Source organism: Orcinus orca, chromosome 7, assembly GCF_937001465.1.
Source record: "Orcinus orca chromosome 7, mOrcOrc1.1, whole genome shotgun sequence".
NCBI lineage: Eukaryota > Metazoa > Chordata > Mammalia > Artiodactyla > Delphinidae > Orcinus > Orcinus orca.
In genome coordinates this window covers 120,026,736-120,052,018 of record NC_064565.1, presented here as the reverse complement: position 1 = coordinate 120,052,018, position 25,283 = coordinate 120,026,736, and the positions used below count along the sequence as shown (strand labels likewise).

General features: G+C 64.4%; 1 protein-coding gene across 1 annotated transcript in view; it reads right to left on the bottom strand.

Moving 5' to 3' along the window:
- Positions 1 to 25,283, bottom strand: part of CROCC2 (ciliary rootlet coiled-coil, rootletin family member 2) — a 73,857-nt gene that overhangs the window by 2,989 nt on the left and 45,585 nt on the right. Inside the window, 14 exon segments of the mRNA XM_049712197.1 lie at positions 405 to 540; positions 4,346 to 4,544; positions 4,814 to 4,871; positions 4,874 to 5,039; positions 11,332 to 11,415; positions 11,633 to 11,765; positions 13,923 to 13,991; positions 14,113 to 14,858; positions 15,576 to 15,778; positions 16,067 to 16,424; positions 16,929 to 17,078; positions 17,957 to 18,116; positions 18,709 to 18,926; positions 21,973 to 22,116. Coding sequence (XP_049568154.1) covers positions 405 to 540; positions 4,346 to 4,544; positions 4,814 to 4,871; positions 4,874 to 5,039; positions 11,332 to 11,415; positions 11,633 to 11,765; positions 13,923 to 13,991; positions 14,113 to 14,858; positions 15,576 to 15,778; positions 16,067 to 16,424; positions 16,929 to 17,078; positions 17,957 to 18,116; positions 18,709 to 18,926; positions 21,973 to 22,116 — 2,824 coding nt within the window.

Here is a 25,283-nt window from a genome sequence, read left to right as displayed (position 1 = left end):
TTCTCGCCCCCACCTCCCTTGCCGATTCCTTGTCTGGCGATAGAGGGTCTGTCCAGTGGTGAAAGGGGAGATACCCCAGAACACACAGGAGCAGCCCCTGGACCTGCCTGTAGGCCTGCCTGGCCCTGTGTTTCCCACACTCCTCCCCCTTCTGGTCCATGCACTGGCTCACGGTCCCCTGATGGTCCCCCCACTCCCACGGGGCCCATGGAGCCCTGAGACCTGAGGTGTCGCCCTGGTGGACCCCTTTGTTGTCTGGGGCTGCGTCTCCGCACCTGTTCTGTGTAGGAGTGGTCCAGCCCGCCCTTCCCATCTGGGCGTGTGCGTATGTGTGTCCAAGCACGAGACAGAAGCACTGGGACCCACACCCACCCGGACACCCCCAGCCCCAGGCCCCGGCCCACTCCCAAGACTGGGGTGCATGGAGCCCAGCTGGTTTTGCCTCAGGGCCCTGTCCGCTTCCTGGTGCAGGCAGGTATGGTCCAGCGGCTCCTTCTCGGCCCCCGCCCTCACGTTGTCCCTTTCCCTCCTCAGCTCTGTCTACAAGAGCAGAACCTGCCACAGTCTCTGGCGGGGGTGTGAGCTCAGGCCAGCCTTTTCCCTGGAGAGCACGTGGGGTGCCCCCGGGAGGGGCTCTGGATCCCATGAGAGCTGGCTGGGTTGGGGGAGGGAGCTCCCTGGCCAGGATGCCCAGTGGCCTGGGCCGTCCAGCATGTGGGGCTGCTATGAGAGTGAGGGGGGACCACCAGTCACGTTGCTGTCCTGCTTTGGACCAGCTGCATCTCCTGGTACCTCCAGGCCCTTGCAGTGCCGCTCCCAGCCTCAGGGAGCCTCTGTGCGCTGCATCCTGGCACCCCTGCACCTCAGCGCCTGCAGCCGGCTCATAGGCCCCAACCTCTCCCTGACCAGGTCCCAGCCAGCCTATGTCCTCTGTGTCCCTGTCCCCACAGCCCGTCTTCCTTGGAACGGCCCGCTGCTTGAGTACAGCCCCCCTCCTGGCCCCCATCCTCACCACGCAGGCACAGGACAGGGGGGAAGAACTGGGGATGAATGTTGGGTGACCAATGAAACAAACACTTTTGGTGGGAAGGTTTGGGGGCTCCTTTTTGCCCCCTTGTGGATGGTCCCTTTGGAGGAAGGAACTGACACGCAGGGCAGGCCTGGCCCATCAGCCACTGGGGCAGGATGGGAATCTGGGCCCCAGACCAGACCTGTCCACTTCCCCGGCTCTGGGCCGGGTGGGACAGTGGTCAGCCCCAGCTGCTGGAGGCCCAGGCCTGTCCTCTCGCCCTCAGGCTGGACAGGGCCTGGTCTCTCGGGGGGCCCTGGGACATGGCGGATCGGTCTCGAGTGCAACGTGACGGGGGCAGTGTCCAGCGTGTTACAGAAGGAGGGGACCCTTTCTTCTTCAGGACTGAGGAAAACAAAGGGTGCCCCTCCACTGAGAAAGGAAGTCCTGTTTCTTTAAAAATCCAGTTACACTCCTGGACGTGCATGTTAAAAAGAGAAGAGAAAAGTGAAATCCAAAGTAAATAAATGGCTGCATCCGGGTTTCCCCTCCTGAGACACCAATAAAGGGTTTATGGGTTTTCGGGCCCCTCACAGCTGACCTCCTGGAACTCATTAGCTGTTCCTCCCCTCCCCCATCTGGGCTCCAGGGACCCGCGGTTGGCTCTGCTGCCCGGGGCAGTGCCATCTCGGCCTCCCAGCCCCCAGGCCCCCTACCCCGAGCGGCCACGGGAGCCCTTGGCTTCCCCAGCTTGGCACTGGGCCTGCCCTTCAGGAGAAGCTGCAGGGTCCTGGTGACCATGCCCGGCTGGACAACCCTTCTCTGTGAGAAGGCAGGTGGCCTTGTGTGGACAAGCTGGCCGCTGGCTCTCAGTGACCTGATCTGCTGGCCTCTGTGCCTCCATCCTGACCCCAGTTCTGTCCCCAGGGTCCCTGCCTTCCATGGCCACCCCACTGACCCGGCCACTTCCCTCTGGAAAACCGTCCTGTCCCCGAGCCCACCTGAGCTGGACAGTGTGCACATGGTGGCCAGGGCCTGCCCGGGACACGTGTCCCCATGTGCTTGGGGACACGTGACCCGGGTGGCGGCTCTCCTGGAGGCTCCAGGCCTGGCAGCTCCTCGCTGGGCGGGGCCTTGCTGTCCTCCCTCGGGGTGCGTTGGTCAGTCCTCTCTGGAGCCTGCCCTCCGCGCTGGGGTGCCGCCGTCACCCCCTGTGGGGACCCCACTGTTCCTAGTTCTGCACCTTGCTCCTGACACAGTGAAACACTCTCCTTCCTGCCCCTGCCGTGGCCGGTGGCCTCTGCCTCTTCTCCGACCCTGAGCCTGTCCTTTTCACTCCTCGCTGGTGTCCACACGCCCCGCCCCCCGACATCTTTGCCCTCCAAGTCTGAGAGACCTGGGCACTGTCACCTCACCACTCGTCCCAGCGGCCACGACTGTGTGCTGGCGAGGCCAAGCCTGGCCCCTGTGGTGCCCGGGCCCTCCTGCCCTGGGCTGCATGGCCCAGACAAACCCCGCGCCCGCACAGAGCCATTCTGCGCAGGACCTGGCAGGCAGGTGGCACAGTGACAAGCTCAGGGATCCACTGGGCCTGAGGTGGTCCCTGCAAAGTCCATGGGCTGAGCCATGAAACACGGACCCTCCACCGCCCTCTGAGAAGCCCTGGCCGGACACTGCTGCCTGGACCTACCGTGAGGGACGAACCTTCCCTTCTCGGCCCAGTTCCCTTTACACAGCTGAGCCCAGGCTGGCAGGGTCCACCCACACCTCCACCCAGGGCCAGTGTTGCGGTGCAAGGGACAGCAGCTGTACCTGGTCATCCGTGCCACGTCGGGAGGGCCGTGTCCCTGTGCCTGCACATGAGCCCAGCTCCCGGCTCCAGGGGACAGGCAGCGAGACCTCTGCCCAGGTGTGCTCACACAGCCTCCAGCCACCACCTGCCAGGCCGCCCGGGCAGCAGGACCCAACCATGCCCTCGCCCCAGAGAGGCCTTGGGAAGGCTGCCCTGCTCTGGGGTCCAGGACTGAGCCCCCAGCTCTCCCCACTGCCAGGACTCCTGCTTCCCCCCCCCGCTCAGGTGGGGACACGGAGTCTGAAGGGACGGGTGCCTCGGGTGCCTGGTCACCAGCCCAGCGCAGGCTTTCCACCTACTGCCCGGTGGTCTGTCTTCCCTCTGGACTCCCTGTCCTGCCCACCCCTGGGGGTGTTGAGAGGGCATCAGAATCCCAGGCCCAAAGCCCAGCCTCGCACTCCGCCGGGGTCAGCTGGATGGGTCGTGCCTGTTCCTATGGGGCAGAGGCAGGACATCGAGGTCAAGGGAGCTGCCTCTCAGGCCACATGACCTGGGAGGTCCCTGCACACAGCAGGCCTGCCGGGTGGGTCCACAGAGCCATAGCTGGGGTTGGGGCCTGGGTGACATTCTGCCTGGTTCCAAGAACGTCATTTCCTTTCACTAGCCTCAGTTTCCCCATCAGTTAACCTGGGCCCCAGGAAGATGCTCTGGTGACCCCAACCCCTGATTTCAACCCAAATACCTCCACTTTGGCCCGTTTCATACGTGAAGATGGTCCATTCACGCCTGGGGACAGTTCAGCTGTCAGAATCACTGGCCAGCAGGCCCCTGGGCCTCCCTGCCTTTCACATCCTTTCTGCCCGTCTGTGGGCCGGCCCGTGCCCTGTCCTGTCCTGCATTCATTCAGCCTCTTTGGTTGGTTCCCTGTCTTGCACCCCAGCCCATGTTGGGTCTGCAAGGGTGACGAGACGGCTTCCGGCGCTCTTCCTGGTCTCTGTTGTGCGGGCCTACACCTACCCTCCCATTGCCCCCATCTGCAGGGCACCCCCTGAGCCTGGGCTATCTCCACCGCGGACAGGGGAATCTGGGCTCCAGAGGCGGGCAGTGTGCCAATGCCACACAGCTCCAGGCAGGACTGGCGCTCAAACACTGGGAACAACGCCGCGTGTGTGTGTGTGTGTTTGTGCGCGGGTGTGTGCGTGTGTGTGTGCGCGCGTGTGTGTGTTTGCCATGACCTGTGGTCCTCCCCCGAGGACAGCAGAGGTAGAGTTGGGGTAACATCACCGGAGGGCTGTGGAGGTCCACAGGGTGACCTGCCAACGCCAGGCTGACCCTGAGCTTGGAGGCGGGTGGACAGGCCCAGGGCGGGCATACTCCCCACTGGCAGGTTGGGACACAGAAGCCGGTGCCTCCCCGGCCCCCCAGCCCCTGCCTGGACGCCCGCGAGGCCCTCCCCATACCCCGCCTCCCCACCCCCAACTCTCCAGGGACCACCCTTCCACCCCACCCCCCTCTTCCGGGGACCATCCACCGGATCCGGGTACCTGGGCCCGGTGCACCGCGAGCTCCGCCTGCAGGCGGGCCGCCCGGGGCGCAGCGCGGCCGCTCCTCCCGCAGGACACGCCTCTCCGCGCGCTGCGCCCGCCGCCGCCGCCGCCGCCAGAGCACGTGGGCCGGGCAGGGGCCGGGCAGAGGCCGCGCGTAGGCAGGTCACTCTGGCCTGAGGCTGAGCCCCCGGCTCGGCTGATTATTTTTCCCGGAGCTGTGTGTCCACAGTCCACCTTCTGTCGTAGGGGCGCCCGCAGTGGAGCAGGAAACCAGGGAGAGGCCTTGGGGCTCTGACTCCCTGCGTGCCCCTCCCGCCTCGGTTTCCCCTCTGTCAGCTGGGGATTGGACGCGTCTGGGTGACTCCAGGCCTGACACCTGCCTCCAGCGTCTCCCTGGACTTCCCTTCACACGGAGGGAGCGATTCCTAAAGGGAAGGCAGGGCCCTGCCCCCCGGGGCCCCTCACCTGCTGCAGGGCCTCCCGCGCCTGCGCTCCAGGGGGGCGACCTTCTCCTCTAGCAGCGCCCGCTCTGGGCCAGGCCCTGCCTGTGCCTTCTGCCCTCGTCCAGGGCCTGGTGCCGCGTGTCCAGTGCTTCTGGGGGAGGGAGGCACAGGCCGTCTGGAAGCACGGCCCGGGGTGTGCTGCAGGTGAGGCTGTGGCACCTGGCGTCTGCCCAGATCACGTGCAGTGGCTGGGAAGCAAAGACGCAAGAACAGGTTGAGTGCCGTGTGCACGGATCGGGCAGTTTCCGATGTAACCACGGGCGGGGTGGGAGGGGTCCTAGAAGCAGGCCTTGTTGGCCCGGCGGCGTGGGCAAAGGCGGGTTCTCCGCTGTGGTCAGAGTGGCTCAGAAGACACATCCGTTTTCCCTGCCCTGCTTCCAGCCCTTGGAAGAAAGACCGCGACAGTCCCCGCAAGTCCTCCGAAGCTCCCGGGGCGGGTGGGGCTCAGCCCCCACGCCCTCCACCTGCAGCCTTCTTCCCCTGTGCCCACCTCGTACCCCCGTGACTCAGGCCTCCCCACCCCTGCTGCCCGAGCCCGGAGTGCTGCTGGCCGCCCCCCTCTCCCGCTGCGCCGCCCCCTCCCTGTCACCCCTCCTCTCTGAGCCTTCACGAGGACAGCGCCTGTGGTGTCCCCGGGCTGGAGCTGGTGCGCAGTGGGGCCTGGCGATTCTCGGGAGCACACGGATGCCGTCCTGCCCGCGAGTGTCTGGTGGGCAGGAGGTGGTGGTGATCTTTGGTACAGAGCACTCTGGAAAATCAGGAGCCGCGTCCAGCCCATTGCGGGGGCTGAGCGGGGGGCGGAGGAAGGCAAGTTGGGGGCCCCGGGATTGTCCATACGGAGCCTGTGGCGGCTTGGGCTCAAGGAGCCAAGAAGTGGAAGAACGCGCCACGGAATGGAGAGGTAGCCCGAGGGCCGCGTGGCGGGTGAGGGGCAGGCAGTGCCACGAGGGCTCCCAAGCTTGGACTGCGTGCGGGGTGTCCGGAGCCCACTTGCTGGGATGGGAAGGTGGGTGTGGGAGCACGTTGAGGGGTCTCCCGGGGGTCACTGCGCCGGGGGCAGTGTCACAGGACCAAGTGACTATGGAGGCCCTGGCACGGAAGGCCAGGGAGTGGGGGGAGGAGGGGTCCAGGCCAAGTGGACTTCAGAGCAGAGAAAAGAGGAGGCTGGGCCCAGGGAGGACCAGAGAGCTGGCGGAGATCGGAGGGAGAGGTCGGGCTCCTGTGCGGAAAGCTCCAGGGGCTCGGGTAGACATGGACCCAAAAGGCACCCTTTGGAAGGGACCAAAGTTGCTGGTGATCTCTGTGTCTGTGTGGGTCCCGGGAGGTTGCGGTGCTGACGGTCTGGGGAGAGGGGGAGGGGCAGCCCTTCCAGAATCCTGGCTGGGGGAGGGGAGATGGGGCCAGCAGAGAGAGGAGGGGGTGTGGGTTGTGGCGGGCAAGAGGTGCTTGTTTAGGAAGAGGGAGACTGGGTCTAGAGCCAGAGCAGGAACGCCTGAAGGCACAGGGACCCAGCAGTTGTGTCCCGGGAGCCGTGTGTCTAAGGGGGCTTTGCATCCACCTCCCACTCCGTTTTCACTAAATACAAGAGGAGGACTGGCTCAGGGGAAGAGGGGGAGCCACCGGGCACCCCCGTCCCAGGCTGGGTGAAGGTGGGACAGGTGCCGTGACCCTGTAGGAACTTTTCTGGGTCTGTCAGTTTAGAAAGTTAAAGGAAAGGGAGGGCAATGCTTGTACCTCAAATTGAGGTTTCACCCTTCTTTACAATTTTGGAAATTACAGTTTTCTGTTTGTACACATTTTCCCGTAGAAAAGCAGACGTTTCCTTCAAATATGGCTTAAATATTTCACGGTATTTTAAAGAGGCTCCAGGCCACTCGTGACGCGCTGTGCTCCTCTCGTAGTGACGCAGCGTTTGTGGAATTCAGATGAACCATAATAACGGAACGGGGCACCCTTTATGGACACCTCCCTTTGCCCCACGGAGTCAGTCTCCTTGCTGGCTTGCTTTGGTTCTGAGCCCTGAGCCTGAATGGGGGGCGGCTGGCCGTGCACGCGTCACAAGCCTGCGCTCAGCGCGGGGGTTCAGCTGCAGGAGCGCACGAGGCTCGACCGCCGGCTTCTGTGGTTCCACCCCGGGCCTGGGGAAGGAGGCAGGGCTCGGCGCGTGCCCTTGGGCCAGCCCCCAGCCTTGGTTTCCCCCTCTGCGGACGGGTGTGATGCGATCTCACAGCGTTTTCGTCGGGAGCAAGAGAAGGACGGGAGAAGAACTGTGAGGACCGCCCCCCTGTATCGGGGCTGCTGTAAAGTGGGGGTCTGTAGAGGCTAGAAATGCCTCAGGCACTAGCACAGCAGGCGGACGCAACGTTCCGCACCCTGCCTGTTGCACAAGAGCAGAGCCTGCCGCCAACCCCAGCGCATCCTTCGGAGTTCAGGTCCTCAGCCTTTTCATCCACTGGCGACAACGGATCGATTTGTTCATCAGCTGGCAAGTGTCCAGTGTGGGTGAGCGCTGGGCAGCAGTGCACGGCCACCTGGCCCTGCCCTCTGGGAGCCTCGCGAGCCCTCTGGCCGGTCACAGGACAGAACTAGCGCTGGGAAGTGCTCCAATATAAGGGGACCCAAGCGCCTTACTTTACACGGTGGGCCTCAGTAGCCCAGACAGGAGGCTGGGATCTGGTGCCGGTTAGGGACAGCTGGAAACTTCTGGACTCTGTCCTGTCCTGCTTGCCTCTTCGTCCACCCTTGTGCCAACCCCTGCTGCTTTGACCACGCTACTGTTACAGTCAGTATTACGATACTATTTCAAAAATTTCTTAGAAAATCTCAAACATCTATTCTTCCCTGTAAACTCTGCAATCAGCTTATCCAGTTTCCCTCCAAACATACCACAAACAAATAGACAAAACCGAACCAAGAAAGCAAACAACCGACAACCAAGAAGCAACCGACAAACCAGGAACGTAAGCAAAGATCCACCCAGAAGCTGATCAAAACATCATAACGGCCCCAAAGGCAGCCCCTCTCCAGTAAGACGAGACACAGCCGCAAGAAGAGGCACAGCATCTATTCTTCTAAACAACCTTTGAATTAAAGAAGAAATAAAAGCGGAAACTCCTAGAGGGTTGGTAAGAAAGGAAAAGAATTCATGATAAAAACCTTTGGGGGGCTTCCCTGATGGGGCAGTGGTTAAGAATCCACCTGCCAATGCAGGGGACACGGGTTTGAGCCCTGGTCTGGGAAGATCCCACATGCCGCGGAGCAACTAAACCCGTGCACCACAACTACTGAGCCTGCGCACTAGAGCCCACGAGCCACAACTACTGAAGCCCACGCGCCTAGAGCCCGTGCTCTGCAACAAGAGAAGCCACCACAGTGAGAAGCCCGTGCACCGCAACGAAGAGTAGCCCCCGCTCCTCGCAACTAGAGAAAAGCCCGCGCAGCAACGAAGACCCAACGCAGCCAAAAGTAAATAAAGCAACAACAACAACAACAACAACAACGTATGGGGGCACATACCAAACCACAACGAGGGAAAACACAATAACACTGAATGCTTTTACTATTGAAAGAGTAAAGCCCAGAATAAACACAGCACTATGCAACTGAAGAAATCAGAAATATTACAACAACAACAAAGAGTGTGTCCATAGGGATAAAAGCTGAAACGAATAAACCACATGAAAGGAGAAAAGAGATAAAAGTTGATTCTTTGAAAAGACCAATAAAACAGATGAACTGTTGGCAAGTTAAAGAGAGACAAATAAAAATCTCCAACATCAGGGACAGAAACAGATCTAACTATAGATATAAATAAGATCTAACTACAGGTGTAAAAATGAAAAACGGCCACCAAACATAAGAGCGAGTTCCTGGCAGCGCCTTTGAACATGAGATGGGTGACTTCCAAATGTCCAAAACTGACCCCAGAAGAGATAGAAAAACTCAGAGACCGCGAGGGAAAAGCTGGGAGAGGAAATGAAAATGTATTACGTAAGCTGACAGGAGGGGCGGGGCATTTGCAGGTGAGTTCAATGTAACCTTTCAGGAAGGCTTAACTCCGAGGCTATTTAGATGATCCCAGGTAGTAGAAAGAGATGGAAAGCTCACCAATTCCTTTTATGAAGATAAAATACTCTTAACACACAAAACATCTGACAAGCATGGTGCCCTAAAGGAGCACAGACATTCTTGAACAAGTATCAGGAATGCGCTCCAGCTACAGCGCGCCCAGAAGGCCGAGCGGCTCCCCACTTCGCCTCTAGAACCTGGACTGAAGCTGGATTTGGGCCCTGGGGGTGAGCCCTCTGGAGAGGAGGGGAGGGTGTGCGAGGGACTGTGAGGTGCTGGTGGACGCCATGAGCCCCTCTGAGCCATCGAGGCTGTGACCTGGCGCCGGTCCGAGGACAGCCTCGGGCGGTCTCTCCCAGTGGGCGGGCGCCAGGCCCCCCTCCGCGCCTCGCCTCCCGCTGGCTCAGGCCCCGCCAGCTGCCTGCAGGCCCCCCGGGGGCTGTGTTCGCGCGTGTCCTAACCTTGGGGCTCGGTTCTGCATTGTTGATCTATTGAATTCCCAGGGTAGCCCTGGAAACAGGGAGGGATTTGCTCTCAAACAAGAATCTTGCTGTTTGCATAGCACAGCCTCTACCATTTAATTAGAAAAATATGTTTTTAATTAACTTTCTCTTGACAAACACGTTGGCTTATGTGAAACGAGGGAAAAACCCAGTCCATGAGAGTGCAAGATGTTGTCAAATGCAAGCCTTGCTCTAGCTCACGCTGGCCGCCTGGCAGCCTGGCCTGGACGTGGTGCAGGCAGTGGGCGGCAGGCGGTGTGGCCACGTATCCTGAGCCCACAGTGGGCTGGAAACGCTGCAGCCTGGGTTGGCTGTGAGTGGAGAGTGCCCGGGGCCTCCAGTGACTGAGGTGTGTCTGAACCCCCTCCCGGGCGCCCACTGCAATGACCAACAGGTTACAAACATTGGGAAAGATTCCCTCAGCTGGAGACCAGGGACTTTGAGGGTTCCCGAAAGATGGAGCGCACATGGAGGCAAGTGGCCTAAAAATAGGATAATTGCGAATTGCCAGAATTCTTAGAAAAATTGGACAAACGACGGATGGATTCTAGCACACAGTTTGCTCAACACTCGATCAACCAGAAGGACGAACAGGGGTGGAGAATATGTGAACAACTTCCGGCAGAGCCGTCTGCGCCCTGTGTGGAGACCCCACGTGGGCACCTCAGAGGCCGGGGCTGGAGGGGGCAGTGGGGGTGTGGAGGGGAGGCCTCCAGGGACCAGGGTCACGGTGGGGGAGGCACCAGGAAGGCCCCCACTCCCCTGGCAGGCAACTGCCGGGGGGAGGAGCCGGAGGACAACCCCGCAGCTCTGCCCTGAGGCTGGGGCCGCCACCCTCCCCGTTCCTGGAACAGAAGAGTTCTGGGGGGGCCTCAGTGCCGTCTCTGCCGTTGCTCCCCACGTCTCCCCTTGGGCTCTTCCTCTCTGCCTTTCCTTGAGGTGTGAAACATCTGGCCAGAGACGCGTGAAGCCCCTGATGGGTTCCTCTGCAGCCCCAACTGGGAAGGAGACCGGACCCCCTTCTCAAAAGGAGGAAAAGAATCACCACGTGAGTCGCTCGCGGTCAGCGGTGATTCAGGAGAGCCGTCGGTCCACGGAATGTGATCGGAGGGTCTCGAATCAAAAAGAGAACAGAGTTATTGCAGGAAAGGGGAATCGTGTCAGAAAACGGTAACTGATGTTCTCGAGAAGGTGAGCCCAGCGGGGAGCCAGAGGGCGAACCATCTGCGGTGAAAACACCAGCGCCAGCCCGGGGCCGTGGGGCAGCAGGAGAGAAGGCAGAGCGGCTAAGACCACGGAGACCCTAAGTCCTCCCAGACTTGGTGGGAGACGCGATGAGAAGGTGAAGTTTGAGGTCAGCGAGGGGGGCAGGCCCAGAGTGCAGGGTGGGCGGCTGAGAGTTGCAGGGAGTGGTGGGGGGGGAAGAGACGGTTTCGAAGTGGAAAGAACTCGTATAAACTGAAGGTAGGTTTGATCCTGCACGCGGAGCGGGCTCCCACGCGCAGGGCAAACATTTCAAAGATCAACGGGTCCTGTGGCTCCCACTCCGGAAGGAGCAGCTCCAATAACCTAAAACACCCTCACATTTCTTGACACCCTCTGACACTGAGGTCAGAGGGCAAACAAGGCGCCTGAAATCTAAGGAAAAACAGGCCCCGCTCAGAAGAGGTGGGACGTGAGCCTGACTCAGGGAACCATCTGTGCTCACGAAGAGCTCAGCTGACGCGCCTAACAGAACCCAACCGCGAAGGGCAGCGTTCTGAGATGGCCCGTGACCTTTGGCCGGTGTTGTCCCACGAGTTCGTGAGGTTATTGGCGAAGGGATTTGCAGCTGTAATTAAGGCTCTGCCCATTGGCTTCGAGTTCACCCAAGGGGAGGGCACCCAGGTGGGCGGGCCTAGTCCATTACAGGGCCATAGGCCGGTGCGGGGCCGGGGGGGGGGGGGGGGGGGGTGGCGGGCGGGGGGGGCGGCGGTGGCAAGCGGCCGGCAGCCTATGGGAAGGCGTCCAGAGGACAGCTGGGAAACGGGACCTAGTCCCGCGGCTGTGAGGGGACGCTTCCCGGAGCCTCAGGAGGGTGGACCCAGCCTCCCAAGTGTGGGAGCCCGGAGGGAGCCCAGCCCCGCAGGCAGGCAGGCAGGCCAGCGGGACTTCTGGCCAAGGACAGGGGCTCACACGTGGAGTGAAGTCAGCCGTCCATGGCGACTCGCAGCTGGGCCGTCAGAGAGGAGGATGCCGGCGGGGAGTGCTGTGAGCACAAAGCCCCCGTCTCGGCAGACGCGGGCAGGGGGTGGGGTGGGGTTCAGACTCAGGGACCAGCTCTTCAGGGACCCCACCTGGGCGCTGAGGAGAAAGAAAGGGGTGGGGCAGGGCTGGAGGAGGGGAGCCCTCAGAGCAGAGCCAGGGCACAGGTGCAGAACCCCTGCTGCTGGGGGTGGCCGTGGGAGGTCCTTAAGCTAAGGTGACACACACATTCTCTTCACACTTAACACCGAATATTAGGGGAAAACACTTCAACTGTTGTAACACCCCCCTCCCCCAAGCAGTGACCAAGAGACCGGACAACGGATGACACCAGGATGCAGACACTGGAGGGAAGGGGCAGGCAGATGACCCCACAGTGAAAGGGCAAAAAGGAAGTCGTGAGGAGTCGTTAAAGGGGCAGGTGTCTCGTCAGCGATGGAAGAAAAGCAGAGCATAAGTTATCACAAAACTTGTAAGTGGGGCAAATTCTCCTGCAAAAGGGAAAGACTCTAAGGTAGGATTGTAACCAAAGCCAGGCTAATGCAACGATGGCCGAAAACCTACAGGTCAAAGTGCAGAGGCCAGGGTCAGGAGATGGTGGGGACACTGCCAGCATTGGGCAGAGCAGAATTCAAGACAAATGGCACGGAGCAGGGCACAGAGGCCTCCAGACCAGTAAGCAAACGTTAGAGAGTGTGTCAGAGAGATCTAGAAGTTACAGACCCTTAGAGATAAAAGGAGACATTGCCCCAAAAAACTGTCTTGGGAAAATTCCACACATGATTCTTAGCTTCGATAAATCCAGGAGACAGAATCAAGGTGGAATATTTGAATGATGTAAAGTTTGGTTTAATAGGTATATTTCAAAACGTGTAACCTGCAAACAGAAAGCATTGTTTTCAAATGCGCATGGAACAAATACATGTGGACATACGTGTAGAATGAAACAGCCTGGCCCCGCCTCCCCTGCTTCCTCAGACCCCACACTTCCTGGGCATCTCCCAAGCCCCCAGCCAGGCACCTGGGCGCTGGGACTGAGCCCTCCGAGCCTCTCCCCAGCAGCTTCAGCCACTGGGGCCTTTGAAACAGAAATCCCCTCTCAGCTCACAAATGTTTTCCAGGCTGAGCTCCTTCTCTGCTCTCTGCCCATCGCCTGCAGGAGGCCACTCCTCAGAGGCTCCTGGCCTAGCGGGCACCTGGGACCCAGGCCCCTGCCACCAGGCTCCAGGCCGAGCCCCGCACGGAGCGAGTCAGCGCAGGCTTGGCGTCCGCACCTGCCCTCTGAGGGGAGGCCTGCCTGCCGGCTGCCCCTGGGGCCCTACAGGCCTCGCCCGGCTCACTGCTATGCTGACATGCGAGGCCGTCTCTCCAGGTCCCTCCTCGCAGGCACTGGGAGGGGGTGGCCTGGACCCGAGCCCGTGTCCTCCTCAGCCCCTCCACTCTGCTGTCTCCGTCAGCCTCGTCTTTTCAGCATGGGGCCGGGGGACCCGATTCCCTGACACCTGGGGGTGGCCGCCTCTGGGGCCTGTACCCCCTGAGCCAGGTGCGCTGTTCTTGGAGCTCTGAGGTCCTCAAGCAGCCGCAGCGGCCCAGACCCGGCTGAGCCCTGGCCCTGGCCCTGTCCTGCCGAGGGATCTTAGCACAGCCCAGGGTTCCTTGGACTTGTGGGCCTGGGTGGGGTGCAGTGAGGGGGGTCCGGGCCAGCCCCCATCCGCCCAGGCCTGGCCCCCACCCCAGGCCCAGATCCTCACCTGAAAACTTCACCCCGGTGGCCGCCTTCACACCCCAAAGGCCAGCACGTGGCATATTTACCCAAGTCCACCCTGTGCAACCTCCTTCCATGTCTGAGTGTCATAGAAGAAAATGCAGTCCCGTGGCCGCATAAATATGACCCCACGCACCTGGAGAGCTCCAAGGCTAGGCCAGCGCCGCCCTATGCCTGCCGCCAAAAGCACAGACCTGGGAGGCCGGGGGTCTGCCCCCGACTTGGCCCCTCGCCGACTGTGCCACCGGGGCCAGGTGACTCCCTGCACAGGACTCAGTGTCTGCAAATCTGTGAAATAAGGGCTGGGACCACTGCAAAGAAGGCTCTGCCAGGGTGGCCCAGACGAGCTCTGTGGGGGCCCGACGCCCAGGGGCCGCCTGCCCCAGCCCAGCACAGCCAGTGCCACTGCCTGCGGGGACCTGGAACCCGCCCTCCCCCAGAAGCCTTCCTCCCCACCCTGCCCCCTGCCCCGGGGTGTGAGGTGCGCCCACCTGGAGCCTCGCTCCTCCGTGCCTCGGGGACACCTCCTCCTGCAGGGCCCATGCAGCCTGCACGCCGGCCTGTGGGGAAAGCGGGGCAGCTCACCTGGCTCCCAGGGCCTGTGGGGCTGCCTCTCGGGGATGGCCCCTCCCATTGCACAGGCTGGGAAACTGAGGCTTGGTTTATTTAAGTGACCGGCACCTAGATGGTAGGGGCTGGAGAGGCCCCCCCTCTGAAAATTCCCTGCCCTTCCCGTCCTGCCTCAAAGTCAAGGTCCCCGGGGGCAGGTCTGGGGTGCCAGCTCCCTCTGCCTGGACTCCAGGCCCCTCCCCACCCTTCCTTCTCTCCTGCTGGCTTTGCTCCTGGACATCCCTCCCTTGGACTCCGTGCCAGGCCCGGGCCTGCCTCCTGGACAGACCCAGGAGTGGGGGAAGGGGGGCAGAAAGGAGGTGGGGTGACCAGCAGGGCAGGGGGCCTCCCTCTGAGGAGCTGACGTGGGCCGAGGACCCGGTGGGGGAAGAGGGCTCCTGGCGGTAGGCACAGCCAGTGCAGATGCCCAGAGGTGGGACTGCAGGAGGCCGGCGTGGCGGAGTAGCTGGGGGCCTGGTCGGGGCGGGCCTTGGAGGTCTCTGGACTTTACTGCCTTGTGACGGGGAAGTCACGGCTGAGAAAGACCCGCCAGCTGCCAGGTGCTGGGGCGCCTCGGGGTAGCGGGCATGCTGGTTCCGGGGTCTGGCCCTGTGGCCCGGGCCCGAGCAGCTCCCGGGACGGACCCTCGAGGTGCCAGGAGGGGGGCTCTGGGGGACCTTGTAGTGGTGGCCAGGGCAGGGTGGAGAAGGGCGGCCACCTTCCTCTGCCCCGGCCGGTGCCCTCTGCAGCTGCCCCGCGTGGCTCTGGGCTCGGGCGCGCTCACTCTCGGCCTCGCTCAGCCGGCAGCTCAGGCTCCCCTCCTGGCAGCGCCAGGCATCCTGGGGGAGAACCAAGGTCGGGGGCAGCTGGTGGGCGGGGGCGGGTGGAGGGCCAAGTACCGGGCTGGAGGGTGGGGTGGGGCAGCTCAAGGCTGCTCGGGCGGGACAGGGCGGTGGGCGGCTGGGCTGGCCTGCGGGTGCGGGGAGGGGGGCACCGAGGGCTGGAGTGGCGGCTGGGGTCCCGTGTCCAGCTGTGCGGGATGGACACAGCGGGGCAGCAGGGCCTGCAGGGGCACGGGAGCTGGCCCGTGGGTGGGGTCAGGGTGACCTGCAGGGACGGCCCCCCGCCGGGGTCTGGGCCTGTGTGGGGCTGGAGCCCGTCCCCGGGGCTGGCACTGGTCGGGCGGGGCGGGGGTGGGGTGGGGGTGGAAGGGGAACAGGTGTCCGTGGAGGACCCCGTCACTGTCAGTCTGTCTCTTCCCACCCTCGCCCCTTCGAGTCTGGCGAATCTGGCGGGGGCAGCTCATGGACTGCCCTGCGGGATCCCCGGGGCAGCAGGGTGGGGTCACTGGGGCACTCTAGGGGGCCCTGGCCAGCTCCTGGGTTGGTTCTTCAGAGGACGGAGGGCAGCCCTGGGCAGTGGGGCAGCTGGCTTTCGAGGGCTGCTGGTATTTATTGGCATCTATCCCTCAGGGTCCTGCCAGGGTCTCAGTGGATCCAGGACGGACAGACAGAAGGACAGCAGACCGAGCGAGCAGCCCCTCCCCGCCCCCATTCCCGCTCCTGCCGGGCATCCCTCAGCTTCTGCGCCAAGTCCCTCAGGGCGTCCCTCACCGAGGCCACGGCCCCCTCTGTGCTGCAGTCTCCCGGGGCAGGCGAGGGCCATCGGAGCGGCGAGCGGGACCGGCCGGGGGTGCTGGCACTCTGCCGCCCAGGGGAACCCTGGGTGCCCTCTGAGCCTGCAGGACAGTGACGACTGAGAGAGCGTGGTGGGGATGTGGTGACAGACACGCAGGTGCCCCGTCCCCCTTTCTCTCTGCCGTCCCCGGCCATGGGGAGCCTGGGGAGAGGCACAGGGCTCAGGCCCCCGCTTCTCTCCTGCTGGCTCTGCTCCCAGACATCCCTCCTTTGGATTCCTAACCCTAACCCTAACCCGAGGGTCATGGGCCCTGGGGGGCGGGGGTGATGCCCCAGGAGGGTGACACAGCTGGGACAGGAGCCTGCCTGAAGCCACAGACGACACTGACCTTTGGCGGGGGAGCCGGGCCGCTTGGGGGAGGCCACGGGGCTCTGTCCCCGGAGCCCCAGGCCCAGGCGGAGTGTGGACCACAGCCGGCCCAGCTGGGCCTCCACCTCCCGCCTGGCGCCCTTGGCCTGGGCCACCTCCTGCTGCAGGCCGCCGAGCCGCTGGCAGGCCCCGTCCAGGCGAGCCTGGAGGCCATCGGCCGTGCCGCTGGCCTGCTGCAGCTCTCTGGTGACGCGGTGCAGCTCGGCCCGGAGGGCCCGCTCGGTGCCCCGGCTCTCGCAGAGGCGCTCCTCCAGCTGCTTCTCCTGGGCCGCGGCCCTGGCTTCCGCCTCCACCAGCGTCTGCTGCAGCCTCAGGACCTGGGGGAGGGACTCGGGGCTCCAGACCCACCTGCTCTCTGAAGACTCCCCAGCCCGCTTGGCCTTAGCCCCTGCTCGGCATGTCACAGCTAGGGGGCCCTGGACCTGCTTCCCACCCCCTGTCTGACTATGGGGACACCGAGCCCAGGTGGGGAGGGACACCCCAGAACCATGGAGCAGGTCCTGGCAGGCAGCAGAGCCCACTGGCAGCCTCACAACCCTGGCCAGACGGGGCGATGGCCCCAGGCTGTGCCCTCCTTGGCCTGCGTGGGGCAAGCCCCAGGCAGACCCTGCTCGTGGCCTGACTCGTGCCCCCATCCCCTGGGATGGTCCCTCCATGGACTCGGGCAAGGTGCCCGTTGAATACTCATGAGTGAATGGGGGGTAAACGGAGACACCACAGCCCCTCAGGAAGTGCCCAGGCTGGGGTGGAGACAGCCAGTCCCCCAGCTTGGGGCCCCGCGCCTGCCAGACGGGAAGCCCTGGGCGCTGCTGGGCTCCTACCTCCCTCTGTGAGCCCTCTCTGGCTGCCTGTGCCTCGGCCGCCAGCCTCTGCAGCTCCGGCGTCCCCTGCTGCGCACCCTGTGCGCCCCGGACCTGCATCCGGCGCAGCTCCTGGCTCTTCCTCTGGTTCTCGGCCTCCAGTGACATCACCTGGGTGTGTGGGGTCGACACTGATGGGGTCGCCTGGGCCTCTGTGCCAGGCCTCCCTGACCCCTGCCTCTGCTCACATGGCCCGGGAGAGAGCCTCCCTCCCGGGCAGCAGACTGCACTCAGGGAGGCTAAGGCCACGTCCAGTTCCAGCCTGGGGTCTCTGCCGTGTCCCCAGCAAGACCAGGCCCTTGGAGCTGACCCTCTCTGCCATTCCACACCCTCTCCTGGTGTCTCGTCTCTGGAGCCAGGACACTCTGTGGAGCCCAGAGATGTGAAAAATGCGGGTGCAGAGGCCACTCGAGTGAGGAAGGGTGCCTGTGCCCGTCCCTACAGTAGACAGTTCACCAACCGATTTGTCTGCAGAAGTCTGGCAAAACTGGGTGTGCACACTTTGAAGGGCAGTCTAGGGCCCTCCTGGGTGGGCTTGAGACCAAGGTGGTCAGTGTTAAGTGGCCCTGACCTCGGACGCCAAGGCTAAAGGATGAAGCAGTACCCATCTGTGCACCCTGAGCCCTGAGGCGGCCGTGACGGGAAGAACCCAGGCCACTCGGGGCCACGGGAGCTGCCCACCCCGTGCCCCCGACAGCCAGCATCACCACCGGGCGCCTGAGAAGACGTGCTGGGAGAGCCCCACCGTCGGTCCCTCTGTGGAGTGGGGTCCCCTCCGCGTGGCGCCCTGGCTCACTCCTGGCCCTCAGAGTCCATGGGCGTCCGAATGGTTGTTTTAAGCCAGTAGGTTTGGGGCTTGTCCTTGTGCCCCACAGGCAGACCAAACCCAGACCCCGTGAGTCCGAGCAGGGCCCTTCTGCTGTGGCTCCAAGTCTGGGGAGTGGGGGGGACGCTCCTGGAGGGGTGTGGGCTCCAGGGCGGCCCCTCACCTGTCTGCGTAGCTCCTGCAGCTGCCGGCGGGCGTCTGCCCGTGCCTGCTGTGCCCCCCGCAGAAGGGCCCGCAGCGTGCCGGCCTCCTTCTGAGCCGCTGCCCGGGCCTCCTCCAGGACCAGCACCTTCTGCGCCTTCTCCTCCTTGGAACGCTGAAAGCTGAGCAGAGGGTCACGACCTCGGGCCGGGGAGCTCCCTGGGGGCTCCGGCATCCCCCCAGGTGACGGTCCTGGCCACCCGGCAGGCCGCCCGCCTCACTCCAGCCAGACACTCCCCACATCCGATTCGAGTGTGCCGAAACCCAGCCTCCTCTGTCTGGGGACGCCTCTGTCTGGGTCCGACTGCCCAGCTGGCCGGGCCCCTCGCCGTGTCTCAGCCCCTCTCCCCACTCCCCTCCCTCTAGCCACGCTCCTAGAGACCCAGTGTGCAGCATCCGCCAGCACCTCTGCTGCTCCCCCGGGAGGGCCGCAGCTCCGGCCAGGCTGTCCTGCCTCTGGTAGGCATCCCGGACCAGGTCCTTGGCCTCCCTCTGCTCCCCAGCCCTGGCCACCTGGGGCCTGTCTTGCCTGCTGAACGGAACTTCCTGAGGGCGAGGACAGGCCTGGCGGCGTCCCAGCCTCCACCTCCTGGGCCAGCACCGTAGACCCTTTGGACGGGCAGCTGGCACCTGGGTCCACTTGGTGTGCCCACTTCACCATCATCTGGCCCAGCTCAACAGGACCAGGGCTGCTCTGTGGGGCGGCCGCCCTACCTGGCCTTCTCCTGCTCGACTCTGCGGATGGTGGCCCGCAGCACGGTGTTGGAATCCCGCAGCACGTCCTTCTCTCGGGCCTCGTCCTCCAGCACCCGGCGGGCGTCCAGGGCCTCCCTGTGCAGCCTCTCCCGGCTCTCCTCGCTGCCCTGCAGCTCCCGGCGCAGGGCGGACAGGCCCTCCTGGGCCTCGTCCAGCTGTGCCCGCAGCCTCTCGGCCTGGGGAGGAGTGTGTGTCTCTAGGGCCAGCTGGGGGCCACGGGCCAGGGTCAGCTGTGGCCTCTGGCAGCGCCAGTGCCCCCCCAACACCCTGGCCCCGGGTCGTCAAGTGCTCGAAGGAGAAGCAGGCAGCCTGGCTTTGCCCACGCCGCTGAGGCTGCAGGACAGCTCACAGGGGCCCATCCCAGAGCCCTGGCAGGAGACACCCTGGCCCTTCCTGACCCTGGTGCTGCCCTGCGCTCCCTCCCTGGACCCTGGGGACGTTGGTCACCGGTCAGCAGGGCCTGTGTGGGACACAGCTCGGCCCACACGTCTGCACTGTCCCCACCTGTGTCCCTCGGGCCGGCTCCTCCCCTTCAATAAGGGTGTGGACCCCGGGCCACCGCCCACCCTGGTGTGGAGAGCAGCCTCAGCAGCCCAGGTTCCTGAGCCCTGCACGGCCGTGGGCACGTCCACTGCCTCGGGCCTGGGCTCCCTCTCCGTGAGGGAGGGAGTGGGGAAGCCAGGTCTCTGGGCGACGGCGCCCTCAGCATCCTCTGGCCGCAGCAGGGCCGCTCGGACTGGGCTGTCGCTGTCACAGGAGCATGGTTCAAGGTGCCCGCCACAGAATCGAGGGCCTCCTAAACCCCAGGGGTGAGGGCAGCAGAGGCCCCAGGGTGGGAAGGCTGTGGAGCCAGTGGGGACCTCAGGGCCCAGCAGCCCGGACCCTGGCCTCAGGCCACCCTCACCTCTGTGAGCTGACCCGAGGAGGGGGAGAGGCTGCAGGTGTGTCCTCGTCCCCTGCCAGACCTGCTCCGGGCCCAGAGGGGGACTCCCACCGCGCTGGAGCCGGGACCTGTGTCATCCCCTGCTCTGGGGCCCTCCTCACCCTCTGGCTTCCGGGCAGGGCCTGCGGGCTCCGTGGTTTTGTGGGGCTGAGAGCCGAGCTGAAGCGTCCGTGGCGGTCAGGGTTCCTAAGCGCCCTGGGTTCCTAAGCTGCCTCAGGGCCCCCGGGGCTCACCCTCTGGTGGGAGGCGCTGGAGGGAGCGCAGACCCCGGGAAGGGGCAGCCCGGCCCGACGTGCGGGCTCTGGGGCTCGGCCGGGATCCCTGGTCTCCCCACCGACCACTGGCGCACTCTGGAGAAGGCGTGCCCCAGAGGAGGAGGTGGGGGAAGCCACAGAAACGGAGCCTTGTCCAGGCGCTGGTTTGCCAGAGCGAGCCCCACTTTGCTGGCTGTTTCAGCGGGACACTGTCCAGGCCCCCGGCCGGCCTGGCTCCCGCGTCCGCCGGCTGTTATTGTTGTTCTGTTTTTGGGAAGGGCCCCCCTCCGCTCCCCTCCCGCCCCCCACATGTGGGAGCCACAACTGCGTGGAGCATTTTCCGCCGAGCTCAGCAGAAATCCACCCGAAGGTCAAGGACCAGCAAAAGGGCCTATCCATCATAAAAGAAGCTGTTTTCATTTCCCAGGGCCGAGGAGATGAAAACAAGCAAAACAAACGCGGGGGAGGGAGCCCCCCGCCCCCCCTGCTCCCCGCCCCCCCCCTCATAAGAACAACCACCCCTTTTACAGGAATTTTACAGCCAAATCTCTTAATGTGATTATAATAATTATTTCTTTACTAGAAATTGTATAAACAGACTCTTTTGAAATCTCCTGCAGGGAAGTGACCCGAGGGCTCTGCACGGGGGAGGGGCTGCTGAGGGGCCCTGGCCTGTGCGTGCGTGTTCACACGTGTGCATGCATGTGCAAGCACACACGTGTGTATGCACAAAGCATGCGTGAGTGTGTGGTGTGTGCGTCTGCACACACCTATGTGCAGACGTGCGTGCCCACATGTCCGTTCACACGCGTGTGTGATGCTTATATGTGTGAGGACTCTCGGGGTCACGTGTGCTGCTTGTGGCACCATATGTGGTGCCCATATGTGTTTGCATGTGTGAGTGCTGTGTCCACGCATGAGTGCACGTGTGTGCACTGCCACTCTGTGTGTGCACATGTGTGCATGGGGGTGTGGTCTCCATGTGCACAGGCGGTGTATGTATTGCATGTGATACACGCGCGCACACACACACGCACACACGCATGCACGCGCATGTGGATCTCAGGCACGGCTGTGAGAGGCCTGGACGTTCCTCCAGTTTAAAGGCTGTGAAAGTGTTATGGTTTCCATGGCGACTCTGGGCCAGCCTGGCGCCTGGGAGGGTCCTCTGGGCTCCCTCCCCCTGCCATTGTTCCCCTTGCCCCCCTCACCCGCCTCAGCCTCCCCGTCCCCATTCTGGGGCCCCTCTCCTTTCTGGGGGCGGCCGATCGGGGAACCTGAACTTCCCACGAGGCATTGCTTTCTCCCTTCACCCACCAGCACAAACGTGCCCCCCCCCGGCTCCTCCCCCTGCCGCCCCCAGTTTTAAAATCTCATTCTGCTTCCCCGTGTGGTCGCTGACCGGGCCTGACTTCGAAATCTGTTGAAAGGAGACCTTTCTCTTTGGGGGCCAAAGTAAACAGGCTGTCATGTTCAATCACGCTCTCGTCCTCTCCTGGCCCGGCTCGGGGGGCTGGGGGAGGGCCCGGCCCCTCTGCTCACTCTGCTGGCCGCTCCCCCGCCCGCCTGCCAGCCTTGGCGCCCGGCCCGGGGAGTGCATGAGGTCGCTGGGCCCCGGGGCCCCTCCCCCAGCCCCAATCCCTGTGCCCGCCTGCCCGACCCCTCCCGCGTCCCCACGTCCTGTCAAATCCCCTTCAGAAACACCTCCCCAGCCTGCCTGCCGAGCTCCGCTCGCCCGGGCCCAGACTGGCCCCCACCCTGGGACACCTCACAAGGCTCCGGGGGCCCCGCACCAGCCCCTGGGCCCTGGCGGGGCCCGCGCGTGGCTGCCCCAGGACACCCCACTCACTCTGCGTGTCTCCCCCCGCCCAGGGCAGCCTCGCCCCCCCAGGGCCTGGTCCGGCGGCGTCCAGGCCTCACGCTGTGTGCGGGCTGCACCCGCTCAGCAGCATCTCGCCCGGGGTCTCCCCACGGCTTGTTGGTCACACCTGCCTCGCAGGGGCCCCCCTTCCCACCCGGCCTCACCTCTCTCCTGGCGCTGCTCCGCTGGGCCGCCATCTCCCGGAGCCTCTCGCCCAGAGCCCTGGCCTCCCTCTGATGGGCCGAGACGGCGTCCTCGAAGTGGGCCTGCAGGGCCTTCAGGTCTGCGGTCGTGGCGCTGATGGTGGCCTGGGGGGAGCAGCAAGCCGGCCGCAGCGTCAAGTATGCCTGGCGGGAGGCTCAGACCCCCACGGGCAGCCCCACGCTGTGCTGGGCCAGGCGGGCAGCCCGCTCGGGCCACGTAAGGTGGGCCTGGGGCTCCGGATGCCCACGGCCAGTGCCTCCAGTGCCGGTTCCTGAGGGTCCCAGTGGTGAGGGGGGCGGGGCAGAGGCCCTGGTGTTGGGGGGTGGGGGGGAGCTTCCCATGGGAAGGGCTGACCCTGCCCCCTGAACTTTCAAGCAGGCAGGTGGGATTGGGGGACGCTCCCAGGCTCTAAGTGTGAGAGTACCCGCGACACGCCTGGGAGGGGCCGGGGGTCGTCCCTATTCGGACCCGCAGCTACGCCCCGAACTTGGATGTCCACGTGGGCGGGACCCGCGGCTACGCCCCGAACTTGGATGTCCACGCGGGCGGGACCCGCGGCTACGCCCTGAACTTGGATGTCCACGCGGGCGGGACTCAGCTTGGCCTGACTCTGCTTTCCTGTGGCCGCAGTGCTGGGACGCTCCTCTAGTGCTAACCGAGGGCCGCCTGGAGCAGGGGGGCCTCTGGGCCACAGGCTTGGCCATGGCGGTGCGAGAACCCCTCCTGTCCATGAATGAGGACACCACCTGCTCACCCTGAGCCCGAGACCCAGCCTAGCTTCCTGGCCAGGACATACCCCCGCCACCGCCCGGGGTGGTCTGGGTCCCCAGGGGCAGTTTCCTCCGCAGGGCGAGGGACAGAGCTGGCTCTGTGCTCCAGGGAGGCCTGGTGCCCTGCTGCCCCCGACGGGGTCTCTGGGAGACACCCTTCCCCCGCCCCTTCCCAATTCACAGGCCACTGTCTGAGGGATCTGGCAAGCTGGGGCTCTATCAGGCCAAGCTTCCTGCCCTCGGGGAAGGAAGCTCGCTGGTGCCGCCTCTGTTCCTGGCCCCTGCTGTCCATCTCCACTGAGAAGTGTCACCTTGGACGGCCAGGTCTGGCTGTGCCCCCAGGACAGCCCCAGCGAGGCTGCAGTGAGCGCTTGGTGTGGCCAGGGTGGGGTGCGGCTGTCCATCTCCACTGAGAAGTGTCACCTTGGACGGCCAGGTCTGGCTGTGCCCCCAGGACAGCCCCAACGAGGCTGTAGTGAGTGCTTGGTGTGGCCAGGGTGGGGTGCGGCTGTCCATCTCCACTGAGAAGTGTCACCTTGGACGGCCAGGTCTGGCTGTGCCCCCAGGACAGCCCCAGCGAGGCTGCAGTGAGCGCTTGGTGTGGCCAGGGTGGGTGCGAGTGGAAGGACTGCCTCTTCGGGATCAGGAACCGCAGGGCGAAGCCGGGAGCCCCTGCACCGACGGGGGCCTTGCTTGTAGGTCACCCACAACTGCTGTTCCGTGGCCGGCATTTCTCCCCACCCTCCCCTCTCAGTGGGTTTTAATTTCCGTTTTCCAAGCCGAGGTGGCAAAAGAACCCTTAATGAGCTCCCGGAAGAGCCCAGCTGGCGGGCAGGCCCCCCCCCCCCATCCAGTGGGAGGCTCAGAGCCAGCTCTAGGGAGGACTCCCAGAGAGGCCCCTCTGCGAGCCGGGGCCTCCGCTCCCGGGCCTTGGGGTCTTTCCTGGCCCGAGGGAGCAGCTAGGCGGTGGTCGGGGAAGGGAGGTCCCCGTCCCATGGGGCTCCCACAGCCCTCGCGGCTGTGTCCATGGTAGGACAGAGCAGGGCGGGGGCTCCAGGGAGAGAGGCTCTTAGGCAACACCTTCCCGGGTGCCAGGAGTGGCCCGGGACTGCTCTGCTAGTGACCCGGGGGTCCAGGTCGCTGCATCAGGAGGGGGTGAAGAAACACCCTGGCAGCCAACTCCTAATTGCAACACTCCTTCCCTTGCCCAGCGCCCCTCCCGCCACGGCCCGCTAGGTCGGAGCAAACGGCCTGGGCTCCCCAGGCCTGCCATCTGGGTGTCCTGCCCTCGTCCAGGGCCCCTTGCGGTCTCTGAGCACGGCCCTGCTTGTGGGGTCAGAGGGTCGCCACCCAGCCCTGCAGCCTGCGTTCCACCCACTCACTTGTTCATGGACTCACTGAGCCATTAATGCAACACCAGGGGAGCATCTAACCCCGCACCCTTGGGGCTGGGGACACACCGGGGACGGGGGTGAAAAATGAAGGTGGGCAGGCTGGAAGAATGAAGGCGGGGGCAGAGGAGACATGGCGCAGGCCCAGCTGAGCCGACTGGGTGCGGCTGGAGTCCTGAGGGCAGGGTCCGGCTTTGCCCTCGACCACCCCCGCTACCTGCAGGGGGACTGCGTCCCCCAACCTCACCATGAGCCATCCCCCTGGCCCCCTCCTCCCGTGGGCGGCAGGGCCCTGGCCTCTGCGTCACCCACCCGGGGCCTGGCGCCACTCCGTAAACAGGCCGAGGCTACCCTGCCGGCGACTGCAGCGGTGCCCAGCCCCGCCCGTGGGGTGGGGCACAGGGCCCCAGTGTGGCCACCCCTGCTCCCCGGAGTCTTACTTGCTTTTGCCTGCCCTGTGCCCCCAGACGGGGGCTACTGAAGAGGAGCCAGGGGCCCCAGGTGACCCCAGCTGGCTGCCCACAGTGGCCTCCGTGCACGTGTGGGCCTCTGCCCACTGGCCCAGGGTGGGCGGCTACCTGCTGGGGTCTCTTCTGGCCCCTCAGCGGATGCCCCCCTCCAGCTCTGCTGGGGATTCTCTATGGGGTCCTTCTGGTGAGCGCTTGCCTCAGTTACAACGCTGGCCTACCCGCTGGGCTTCTCCTTTGGGAGGGGCCTCTCCAGAAAGTCAGCCCCAAGAGGCCCTCGGAACCTCCTACAGCTATGCTGTGCCACAGGCAGCTGAGGTCACACAGGGAAGGCCAGGGGCTGGGGGGCTGGCGGGCATAAGCCTGGTCTGCCCCCTCTGTTGCTGGTGCCAGGCCCTCCCCTCTCTGGCTTCTGCCCAGTGGCACAAGGGTGACTGGCCTGCTGCCCCCCACCCCTGTCCCACCCCATCGCCTTTGCTTCCCGCAGAGACACTGTCCCCTCCCAGCAGGGGATCTGGAGATCCCTGGGGGAAACGGAGGCTCGGGTGGGTTGGGTGGAGGGGATGCATCCCTGGGACCAGGCAGGGAGGGGGCGCCTCTGGGGTCTGCCGCCCCCGCTGGGCTGTGCAGGCGGCCAAGCCAG